We start from the raw sequence: 13,025 nt of genomic DNA, 5'->3' as shown, positions 1-13,025 counted from the left end.
CATGAGGACTGAGGCCAGTGTTGACATTATGATGATAGAGGGTTATTAGCTGCGCGTTATGAGGGAGGAGAGAAGAAAGGCTGATTATTGGCCGGATGTTCAGCCTTATTGTGACTATGACAACACACATCATATCAGAGGTTCTTTTACTCCTCATCTCTCTCTGACACACACACACACACACACACACACACACACACACACACACACACACACACACACACACAATTTGCCTCTATCTTCCTCTCCCTGTTCTGAGTGCAGCTCCCCCTCACATGGGGCTCCCGAGTGGAGCTGCGGTCTAAGGCATTGCATCTCAGTGCAAGAGGCGTCACTAGAGTCCCTGGTTTGAATCCAGGCTGTATCACATCCGGCCGTGATTGGGAGTCCCATATGGCGGTGCACAATGGCCCTGAAAGGTCATTGTAAATAAGAATTTGTTTTTAACTGACTTTCCTAGTTAAGTAAAGGTCAAATAAATAAAAATATATATATGACTGTGGCTAAGGGTTCAATCCCAGCTCCTAGCTGTGTGATTGGTACATTCCTAGCTCCTAGCTGTGTGATTGGTACATTCCCAGCTCCTAGCTGTGTGATTGGTACTTTCCCAGCTCCTAGCCTGTGATTGGTACATTCCCAGCTCCTAGCCGTGTGATTGATACAGTCCCAGCTCCTAGCCATGTGATTGGTACATTCCCAGCTCCTAGCCGTTTGATTGGTCCATCTCCAGCTCCTAGCCATGCTGAAGCCTCTCTGTCTCCACAGCTAGACCAGTCAGCCTGCAGGCAGCAGCTCTATACTTTCAGACAGCCAGTGTGTGTCGGGGAGAACATTGCTGCCGTGTTTCTGTGTTTGCGTGTGTGTAATATTATATGTGCGTGTTTGCGTGTGTGAGTGTATGTGTGAGTTAGTGGTTAAAGCAGCCTCTTAGGATGAGAGGCAGAGAGAGACAGACGGTGTTGTGATTGAGAGTTGGCAACATCGCCTCTCTGCCGCCTCACCCAGTCCTCATCCTGCCCTCCTCTCCTCTCTCTTTCCTCTGGCTCTGATCTACAACACCGCTGGGATGTCTTCTTCTCCAGGATCCATGGACGGCAGCCAGAGGAATAGCTGTAGGTACCCACCATAGATATACATCCAGTATATATGTGTATGGGCACAGGGCTCTAGTTCTATTTCTATGGTACCGATGCCAGCTTGTCTTGGTTTATTTATTTGTTTCGTTTTTTGTTTGTGTCGTGATGTCTACACGCTAAGGTATCGGGACTAGCAGATGTTGATCCATGCTTGATTATTAGATATTTTTGATATTTGTGGGTATGTGTCTTCTCTTTCCTGGTAGACAATTTTTTATCTTTCTTTTCTAGTTTTCATGGTCACAGTTGTCACTAAAATGTATTTTTTGGGTGGTGGTAGATTAATCTCTAAACGTGTTGGATTTAGTTTAAAACGTGTGGATTTAATTTCAAACATGTATGGAATTAATATCAACATTATTTGATGTCAAACGTTTGGAGTGAAGAGGATAAGATGCAAGCCTTCAACCACAACTGAACACATACAGTAATAATCAGACAGATACATGTGTTATTAATGAATAACACAAAGTCTGGGTGTGAAATTATTGGTGCTGTAGCCTCCAGTCATTGATGGGCGATGTCAATCATTGTGACAGCTCAGTGTGGCCGCACACACACGCACGCACGCACGCACGCACGCACGCACACACACACACACACACGATGACAGAATGTCTTAGTTAAGGGCATGGATCAGACCTGTTGGAGAAAGGCTTTTTGTTGCTTTTTATTGCTTTCATTATTATTGCACTCCCCACTTCCCTCCTCCTTCTGCCCTTCCATCCATCCATCCATCCTCCTCCTCCACATCCACTCCCTCCACTTCTCCCCCACCATGTTCTCCTCCAGCACAAGGTGCACCTGTGTAATGACCGTGCTGTTTAATCAACTTCTTGATATGCCACACCTGTCAGGTGGATGGATTATCTTGGCAAATCAGAAATGCTCACAGGGATGTAAACAAATGTGTGCACAACATTTGAGAGAAATAAGCTTACTGTGCTGATGGAACATTTCTGGGATCTTTAATTTCAGCTCATGAGACATGGGATAACACTTTACATGCTGCGGTTATATTTGTGTTAAGTATATAATCAAACATATTCTCTGCAGCAGTAATCATTACAATTTTGAAAACTATTGTGCAACACGCTGGGACAATACTGACATTCATAGAATGAAATACAACATAACATGTGAAGTATGTCCTGAGACTTTCATGTCCCATGGTCTATTAACACAGCCACTCACTTTGAGTGCAGAAGAAGATTGGATGGTTTCCGGGGGATGGTTTGACCGTGTTTAGGAAAGAGATGGGACAGAGTTAAGAAAGGACAAGACAACAGGATAGAACAGGACAGAGTTAGGACAGGACAAGACAGAGATAGGACAGGAGAAAGATAGGACAGGACATAGTTAGGACAGGAAAGAGTTAGGATAGGACAAGACAGAGATAGGACAGGAGAAAGATAGGACAGGACATAGTTAGGACAGGAAAGAGTTAGGATAGGACAAGACAGAGATAGGACAGGAGAAAGATAGGACAGGACATAGTTAGGACAGGAAAGAGTTAGGATAGGACAGAGTAAGGACAGGACAGAGTTAGGACAGGACAAGACAGAGATAGGACAGGAGAAAGATAGAACAGGACATAGTTAGGACAGGAAAGAGTTAGGATAGGACAGAGTAAGGACAGGACAGAGTTAGGACAGGACATAGATAGAACAGAACAGAACATGAACAGTTAGTGCTGGGTTAGCGCTGGTTGTCCATCGGCCTTGAGAACGCTGCAAGAAGGAGGAGGAGGAAGACATCCATCTTGCACAATCTGTTAATTGTTCATAAATGTGTTTAAAATATGAGTTACTTAAGCAATAAGGCCCGGGGGGCCCGGGGGGGTGCTAAGGGATGACGCATGACGCAACGTGGAGTGCTAGAACACAGTCCTTAGCCGTGGTATATTGGCTATATATCACAAACCCCCCGAGGTGTCTTATTGCTATTATAAACTGGTTACTAACGTAATTAGAGCAGTAAAATTAAATGTTTTGTCATACCACAGCTTTCAGGGCTCAAACCACCCAGTTTATAATATGATTTATACAACAGGTGGGTCTAATCCTGATTGGTTAAAAGCACATTCCAGCTGGTGTCTATTCCACAAATTACCACCGGCTAAACCTTTGATGTTAAAATGGCTATTTACTCTGTTCCATCTGACTGCGTAATCCACTGTCTCATCAGGCAGGGAAGTTATAAACTTGATCTCCACTATAAAAAGCATCTAGACATTATCTCCCATTTCTTTTAGATGAACATTTCCTTTTCAACAGCGGGGTTTGTATAAACATGGCTGTCTGTCTCTCTGACTTTTGCAACATTGTTTCAATATTCAAATTAGATATCCAGCAGTCCCATAGTAATGAACGTGTTGGGGTCGGGAGTCGGGACGAGACAGACAGGCAGGCAGGCAGGCAGAATGAACATGCCATTGTTTAATGGCAGTGAATGTTTAATGCTCTAACAGAGTGTTGTTAATTTGGCTCTGCCAGCTCTCTCTTTAGGATGTTGAGTGGACCTAACAGTAGAGAGACTCAGTTTGCCCCCAGGTTCCCACTCCTACGCTCTCCTTGTCTGCACAAACCAATGTAAAATGCAGATAGCCTGGGCACTGTGTTCCAATGAGTATTGTAGTGGAAACTCCTCTGTGAATGTGTGTGTGTGTGTGTGTGTGTGTGTGTGTGTGTGTGTGTGTGTGTGTGTGTGTGTGTGTGTGTGTGTGTGTGTGTGTGTGTGTGTGTGTGTGTGTGTGTGTGTGTGTGTGTGTGTGTGTGTGTGTGTGTGTGTGTGTGTGTGTGTGTGTGTGTGTGTGTGTGTGTGTTTGCTTTGCCATAATCAGTATAGCTTCTGTACGTACGCTGGATGCAAATGAAGCTATTCAACAAAGCAAACAAAGACAGAGTAGTCTTGTTGTTCTGGCGCCCCCCTCATAGTCAGTTACCGGTTCGCTTTGTCATGAGCAGCTCACCATCAGTTCCCTTTGTAATGAGACGCTCAATAAGTTAATTAAATTAATCCTGGGTGACAGATGAGCACAGATGAGGATGCTGCTATTCCTATCTCTAACCCTATCTTCATATCCATATGCTGGTTTACCCTAACCCTAACCCTAGTCTCAACCACAACCCTAACCCTAGGTTCATGTCAACATCCCAGTTACAACCCTAATCCTGGTTCTGTATTAACCATATCCTCAACCACAACCGTACCCTAGCTTCATGTCCACATCCTGGTTCAACATTAACCCTATCCTCAACCACATCCAAGATGGCGTAGCAGTAGGACATGGTGTTTATCCTTGTCTTATCCAGTGTAAATAGCCGTGTTCTTCGTATATATCTTAATCTCATTTCTATCTACAAACTAAATATACTTTCCTGCAACCCGCCTCAACCAATGTGGTACGGATCTGCTATTTTTATTCCATCAGGAGCTAGCCAGCTAACTAGCTCCTAGTCTTTGTAAGCCACGGCTAGCGGTCTTCACCTTTTTCTCGGTCACCAGCCAGCCAGCCAGCCTTAGCTCGAACAACACCTGCCAGTCTGCTCAGCGCAATATCCACCCAGAGCATATCGGACTGCTTCTCTCTACCAATCACCGGATTCCTGCCACTCTGGATCATTACACCGGATCATCGCAGCTAGCTAGCTGCAAACGAATGGCTACTGTTAGCTAACGCCTCTGTCCCGATGCAAGCACCAGCTAGCCTTGAGCTAGCCTCGAGCTAGGCCCATATACCAGCTAATTATAGGGCTATTCTAGGGCCTCCTTTGCCAATTGCCCTGGACCCTTTATTGTTGACACGGAGCCCCGCCGATCCATCACGACTGGACTGTCGACGTGATCGCCCGATGTGATCTCAACAGGCTATTCTGTTACGATGTCGCCAAAGAACCATCTACTAGCCCCGGCCCGCTAGCTTTTCTGAGCGCTGTGTCCCCTGCTCGCCTAGCGTAGTAGTGACTACTGAACGGCACCCTGACTCACCTATTGCTGCTCTTTTGACCCTATGATCACTCGGCTATACAGCTGATGCCCTGGACTGTTTCAATAACGCGGTACCTCATTTTGTTTACCTGTCGGGCCCCAGCCTCGAACTCAGGTCCTGTATGTACCTAACTGACCCGCTCTGCCCATTCATCGCCATTTACCCGTTGTCTTAGCTCTCCTGATCAACACCTGTGTTTGCTTTATGCATCTCTCTAATGTCAATATGCCTTGTCTACTGCTGTCTTGGCTAGTTCTAATTGATTTATTTCACTGTAGAGCCCTCAGTCCTGCTCAACATGCCTTAGATAGCTCTTTTGTCCCATCCCACACACAAGCGGAGACCTCACCTGGCTTAACTGGTGCCTCAAGAGACGAAGCCTCTCTCATCGTCACTCAAAGCCTAGGTTTACCTCCACTATACTCACATCCTACCATACCATTGTCTGTACATTATGCCCTGAATCTATTCTACCACGCCCAGAAATCTGCTCCTTTTATTCTCTGTCCCCAACGCACTAGACGACTAGTTCTTATAGCCTTTAGCCGTACCCTTATCCTACTCCTCCTCTGTTCCTCTGGTTATGTAGACGTTAACCCAGGCCCTGTAGCCCCCGGTTCCACTCCTATTCCCCAGGCACTATAATTTGTTGACTTCTGTAACCGTAAAAGCCTTGGTTTCATGCATGTTAACATCAAAACCCTCCTCCCTAAGTTTGTTTTATTCACTGCTTTAGCACACTCCGCCAACCCTGATGTCCTAGCCGTGTCTGAATCCTGGATTAGGAAGGCAAACAAAAATTCTGAAATTTCCATCACCAACTACAACATTTTCCGCCAAGATAGAACTCCCAAAGGGAGTGGAGTTGCAACCTACTGCAGAGAGAGCCTGCAGAGTTCTGTCATGCTATCCAGGTCTGTGCCCAAACAGTTCTACTTTTAAAAATCCACCTTTCCAGAAATAAGTCTCTCACTGTTGCCGCTTGTTATAGACCCCCCTCAGCCCCCAGCTGTGCCCTGGACACCATATGTGAATTGATTGCCCCCCATCTATCTTCAGAGTTTGTAGTGTTAGGTGACCTAAACTGGGATATGCTTAACATCGAGCCATCCTACAATCTAAGCTAGATGCCCTCAATCTGACACAAATTATCAAGGAACATACCAGGTACAACCCTAAATCCGTAAACACGGGCACCCTCATAGATATCATCCTGACCAACCTGCCCTCTAAATACACCTCTGCTGTCTTCAACCAAGATCTCAGCGATCACTGCCTCATTACCTTTGTCCTAATGAGTCCGCGGTCAAACGACCACCCCTCATTACTGTCAAACACTACCTAAAACACTTCAGCGAGCAGGCCTTTCTAATCGACCTGGCCCGGGTATCCTGTAAGGATATTGACATTCCGTCAGTAGAGGATGCCTGGTTATTCTTTAAAAGTGATTTCCTCACCATCTTAAATAAACATGCCCCATTCAAAACATTTAGAACTAGATATAGCCCTTGGTTAACTCCAGATTTGACTGCCCTTGACCAGCACAAAAACATCCTGTGGCGTACTGCATTAGCATCGAATAGCGCCAGAGACATGCAACTTTTCAGGGAAGTTAGGAAACAATTATACACAGGCAGTTAGGAAAGCAAAGGCTAGCTTTTTCAAACAGAAATTTTGCATCCTGTAGCACAAACTCCAAAAAGTTCTGGGACACTGTAAAGCCCATGGAGAATAAGAGCACCTCCTCCCGTTGCCCACTGCACTGAGGCTAGGAAACACTGTCACCACCGATAAATCGACGATAATCAAGAATTTCAATAAGCATTTTCTACGGCTGGCCATGCTTTCCACCTGGCTACCCCTACCCCGGTCAACAGCTCTGCACACCCCACAGCAACTTGCCCAAGCCTCCCCATTTCTCCTTCACCCATATCCAGATAGCTGATGTTCTGAAAGAGCTGCAAAACCTGGACCCCTACAAATCAGCTGGACTAGACAATCCGGACCCTCTCTTTCTAAAATTATCCACCACAATTGTTGCAACCCCCCTAATGCCTGTTCAACCTCTCTTTTGTATCGTCTGAGATCTCTAAAGATTGGAAAGCTGCTGCGGTCATCCCCCTTTTCAAAGGGGGAGACACTCTAGACCCAAACTGTTACAGACCTATATCTATCCTACCCTGCCTTTCTAAAGTCTTCGAAAGCCAAGTTAACAAACAGATCACTGACCATTTCGAATCCCACCATACCTTCCCTGCTATGCAATCTGGTTTCCAAGCTGGTCATGGGTGCACCTCAGCCATGCTCAAGGTCCTAAATGATGTCATTATTATGCAGCCGTCTTCATCGACTTGGCCAAGGCTTTCGACTCTGTCAATCACAGCATTCTTATCGGCAGACTCAACAGCTTTGGTTTCTCAAATGACTGCCTCGCCTGGTTCACCAACTACTTCTCCAATAGAGTTCAGTGTGTCAAAACAGAAGGCCTGTTGTCTGGACCTCTGGCAGTCTCTATGGGGGTGCCACAGGGTTCAATTCTCGGGCTGACTCTTCTCTCTGTATACATCAATGATGTCGCTCGTGCTGCTGGTGATTCTCTGATCCACCTCTACGCAGACGACACCATTCTGTATACTTCTGGCCCTTCTTTGGACACTGTGTTAACTAACCTCCAGACGTGCTTCAATGCCATACAGCTCTCCTTCCGTGGCCTCCAACTGCTCTTAAATGCAAGTAAAACTAAGTGCATGCTCTTCAACCGATCGCTGCCCACACCCGCCCGCCCATCTAGCATCACTACTCTGGACGGTTCTGACTTAGAATATGTGGACAACTACAAATATCTAGGTGTCTGGTTAGATTGTAAACTCTCCTTCCAGACTTACATTAAGCATCTCCAATCCAACATTAAATCTAGAATCGGCTTCCTATTTCGCAACAAAGCATCCTTCACTCATGCTGCTAAACATACCCTCGTAAAATGAACTATCCTACCGATCCTTGACATCGGCGATGCCATATTCCTCAAATAACATCCCAACTAAAAAAACATTGTAAGTTGTTAAATATGCAATTTAAAAGAGAGGCCGTCATCAATTAACATTCCTAGATATTTATATGAGGTTACAGTCTCAATCTCATTGCCCTGACAGGCAGTAATATGTGAAAGGTTCAGAGGTCTATTTCTTGTTTTAGAAAACACCATTTGTTTAGTTTTGTCACTATTGAGGATAAGCTTCTATTGACACAAGGTATGTTGAACAGTATAAAAAGCGGTTTGCAAGTTCTGGAAAGCTTGTGAGGGACGAAGCACAACAATAAATAACAGTATCATCAACATAAAAGTGAGTTGCGCATTTTGCACATTTTTGTCTCAATTATTTATATAAATTGTGAATAAGAGGGGACCAAGTACAGAACCCTGGGGTACACCATTACAGACAGACAATTTAACAGACACGAGCCCATCAAATTGAATGCACTGAGTTCTATCACACAGATCATTAGCAAACCATGCAACTGCATGCTCTGAAGGACCTATGCTCGACAATCTCTGCCTCAGTATAGCATGATCAACTGTATCAAAAGCCTTAGAGAGATCAATAAAAAGTGTTTGTTGTCAAGGGCTTCAGTGATATCATTTAAAACCTTCATGGCTGCTGTAATTGTGCTCTGCTTTTTCCTTATATGTAAGTGGTTCAGCTATGAAATCAGCTGCCTGTTTTAGAAAGCAGGGCTCAAGATGATCAGGACCTGCAGGCTTTCTCTGATCTAAGGATTTCAGGGCTTTATGTACCTCCTGCACTGAGAATGGCAAAAAGCAAAAAGTTTGACCAGCTCTCACTGGTTCATCCACACAGGGTTGTACAGAGACAGAGGATACTGAATCAAACAGCCTACCAGATGATACAAAGTGCTCATTGAAACAATTCAGCATTTCCGTTTTGTCCTATACAGCAAGTCCTTCAATACACATGACTGTCACGTTCCTGACCTGTTTTCCTTTTTTCTTGTATTTCTTTAGTTGGTCAGGGCGTGAGTTGGGTGGGTTGGTCTATGTGTGTTTTTCTATGTTGGGGTTTTTGTGTTCGGCCTGGTATGATTCTCAATCAGAGGCAGCTGTAGATCGTTTGTCTCTGATTGAGAATCATACTAAGGCAGCCGGGGTTTCACGTGTGTTTTGTGGGTGGTTGTATCGCGTGTCTGCATTCGTGCCACACGGGACTGTTTGTCGATTGTTTCATGGTGTTCTTTTGTTTCGTGTTCAGTTTCGTTATAATAAATAATCATGGACACTAATCACTCTGCTTATTGGTCCGACCCGTCTCGCCTCTCCTCGTCCGAGGAGGAGGAAGAATATTACGACGATCGTTACAATGACGGTAATTCATTAACATTACTGTTACCAGACATAGACGTAATAGCCTTCCAAAACTTTCTAGGGTCATTCAGGTTATCAGTGGTAACAGACATAAAATATTCAGACTTGGCCTTCGTGAGAAGAAAATAACACTTGTTTCGTAGTTGCCTAAAAAGAAGCCAATCAGCATCAGAACATGATTTCCTTGCTTTAGCCCAGGCTAGATTACGTTTGCAGATTACACTGCTACAACTGTCAAGAATGTAACGTTTGTCAGGCCTGTAGTTTTTTCTTTGAGTGGAAATCTGCCTTTTAAATGTATGAGGATGCCTTGCATCATGCTGAAAAATTATATATTTTTAATCCAATAATAGACAATCGTTTGAGCTGATGCGTTTCAGAAGAACAAAGGAGGGAAACTGTCAGCATTGTCCTGTATTGTGAGTAATGTGTCCTCGTAAATTATGTGTATTGCTAATCTGTTGCCTCTGTTGTGGGATGTGCTTGCATTAGCCTTCTTTCCACTAGTGGTCTAGACGAGGCAGCTCGACTGTGTAGTCACAACATTCTAAATGCAGCGCTGCAATCTGATAATGATGTCCAGCTAAATAGGGGCCCAACCAAAACCCTCTCACAGAATGATAATATACTTTTACTGCTTACATGCTTCACCGGTGCACCTTGGTCATCCATTTTCATTACAACCCATTAAGAGTTATTATGCAGTAATAGTAGTACATACACCTCTCTTTATTGGTTAGGGTGGAAGATGTTCGGAGGTAATACTAATGTCTATAAATACAGATTTTTCCATCAGTCAACATACAAATATCTTATTTGACAGCATATGCGGTGACTAACATGATTCAATTATCTTGGCACAGTGCACATGACTCATTTCATATTTATAACATGCGTGCAGTTTTATTATGTCAAGATGAGTAGAGACACAATCTACAAGGGCAGAATATCATTATTTCTCAGTGTTAACAAAGTCGGAGCCAAGCAACCACGGTAATGAATCACACTGGAGTCCCTTAGGACACTCACTACCTTTAATTAATCCTCAAACAAAACACGACCCACACATGTATGCACTTAAACACACACACACACACACACACACACACACACACACACACACACACACACACACACACACACACACACACACACACACACACACACACACACACACACACACTTCTGAAAAGAGTGGAAGGAACACAACAGACTCGGCAGCACACATACAACGAGAAAGAGTGGAAAGGCAAGAGAGTGATGGAGAGAAAGAGGGGTAGCTAAAGAAAGAAAGGGGGAGAGACTGGGGATAGCTGCTGATAATGGGGACATCAACTGCACACTCTTTCTTTCTCCTTCTCTATCTATCCCAGTCTCCCTCTTCCTTTCTCTGTCTCTCTCTCCCTTTCGTGTCTTATATAACGGTCTTTCCCTGTCTGGGATAAACAGTCAGCTGAAGTGACACTGTGTCATCTAAACCTGCACGCTCTGTCATCGTCCAGACAGACAGAGATGGTCAGTTGTTGCTCTATCATCATCCAGACAGACAAAGATGGTCAGTTGTTGCTCTGTCATCATCCAGACAGACAGAGATGGTCAGTTGTTGCTCTGTCATCATCCAGACAGACAAAGATGGTCAGTTGTTGCTCTGTCATCATCCAGACAGACAGAGATGGTCAGTTGTTGCTCTGTCATCATCCAGACAGACAGAGATGGTCAGTTGTTGCTCTGTCATCATCCAGACAGACAGAGATGGTCAGTTGCTGCTCTGTCATCATCCAGACAGACAGAGATGGTCAGTTGCTGCTCTGTCTTCGCCCAGCCAGACAGAGATGGTCAGTTGTTGCTCTGTCATCATCCAGACAGACAGAGATGGTCAGTTGCTGCTCTGTCATCGCCCAGACAGACAGATATGGTCAGTTGTTGCTCTGTCATCATCCAGACAGACAGAGATGGTCAGTTGCTGCTCTGTCATCGCCCAGACAGACAGAGATGGTCAGTTGCTACCCAAAGGCCCAAGCTCTAGGGCAACTGACATCTATGCTGTACACACTCAAGTAATCCACGCTAGTAACCATTCATTGTAATTTGAGTACAGTCAAAACGTGATTTCCTGTGTTTTATGTACACTGCTCAAAAAAATAAAGGGAACACTTAAACAACACAATGTAACTCCAAATCAATCACACTTCTGTGAAATCAAACTGTCCACTTAGGAAGCAACACTGATTGACAATAAATTTCACATGCTGTTGTGCAAATGGAATAGACAACAGGTGGAAATTATAGGCAATTAGCAAGACACCCCCAATAAAGGAGTGGTTCTGCAGGTGGTGACCACAGACCACTTCTCAGTTCCTATGCTTCCTGGCTGATGTTTTGGTCACTTTTGAATGCTGGCGGTGCTTTCACTCTAGTGGTAGCATGAGACGGAGTCTACAACCCACACAAGTGGCTCAGGTAGTGCAGCTCATCCAGGATGGCACATCAATGCGAGCTGTGGCAAGAAGGTTTGCTGTGTCTGTCAGCGTAGTGTCCAGAGCATGGAGGCGCTACCAGAGACAGGCCAGTACATCAGGAGACGTGGAGGAGGCCGTAGGAGGGCAACAACCCAGCAGCAGGACCGCTACCTCCGCCTTTGTGCAAGGAGGAGCAGGAGGATCACTGCCAGAGCCCTGCAGAATGACCTCCAGCAGGCCACAAATGTGTATGTGTCTGCTCAAACGGTCAAAAATAGACTCCATGAGGGTGGTATGAGGGCCCGAAGTCCACAGGTGGGGGTTGTGCTTACAGCCCAACACCGTGCAGGACGTTTGGCATTTGCCAGAGAACACCAAGATTGGAAAATTCGCCACTGGCGCCCTGTGCTCTTCACAGATGAAAGCAGGTTCACACTGAGCACATGTGACAGACGTGACAAAGTCTGGAGACGCCGTGGAGAACGTTCTGCTGCCTGTAACATCCTCCAGCATGACCGGTTTGGCGGTGGCATTTCTTTGGGAGGCCGCACAGCCCTCCATGTGCTCGCCAGAGATAGCCTGACTGCCATTAGGTACCGAGATGGGATCCTCAGACCCCTTGTGAGACCATATGCTGGTGCGGTTGGCCCTGGGTTCCTCCTAATGCAAGACAATGCTAGACCTCATGTGGCTGGAGTGTGTCAGCAGTTCCTGCAAGAGGAAGGCATTGATGCTATGGACTGGCCCGCCCGTTCCCCAGACCTGAATCCAATTGAGCACATCTGGGACATCATGTCTCGCTCCATCCACCAACGCCACGTTGCACCACAGACTGTCCAGGAGTTGGTGGATGCTTTAGTCCAGGTCTGGGAGGAGATCCCTCAGGAGACCATCCACCACCTCATCAGGAGCATGCCCAGGCGTTGTAGGGAGGTCATACAGGCACGTGGAGGCCACACACACTACTGAGCCTCATTTTGACTTGTTTTAAGGACATTACATCAAAGTTGGATCAGCCTGTAGTGTGGTTTTCCATTTTAATTTTGAGTGTGATTCCA

General features: G+C 45.4%; 1 protein-coding gene across 1 annotated transcript in view; it reads left to right on the top strand.

Moving 5' to 3' along the window:
• The first annotated feature begins 770 nt into the window (after nt 1-770).
• Nucleotides 771-13,025, top strand: part of LOC129831098 (dysbindin-like) — a 31,717-nt gene continuing 19,462 nt past the window's right edge. The window contains exon 1 of the mRNA XM_055894131.1: nt 771-1,112. Within this exon, the coding sequence (XP_055750106.1) occupies nt 1,067-1,112 (46 nt within the window). The 5' untranslated portion in view covers nt 771-1,066. The remainder of the gene's footprint in view (nt 1,113-13,025) is intronic.

This window comes from Salvelinus fontinalis, chromosome 32, assembly GCF_029448725.1.
Source record: "Salvelinus fontinalis isolate EN_2023a chromosome 32, ASM2944872v1, whole genome shotgun sequence".
Classification (NCBI taxonomy): domain Eukaryota; kingdom Metazoa; phylum Chordata; class Actinopteri; order Salmoniformes; family Salmonidae; genus Salvelinus; species Salvelinus fontinalis.
The sequence above is the reverse complement of the archived record's forward strand: the minus strand, read 5'-3'. Positions and strand labels throughout refer to the sequence as shown.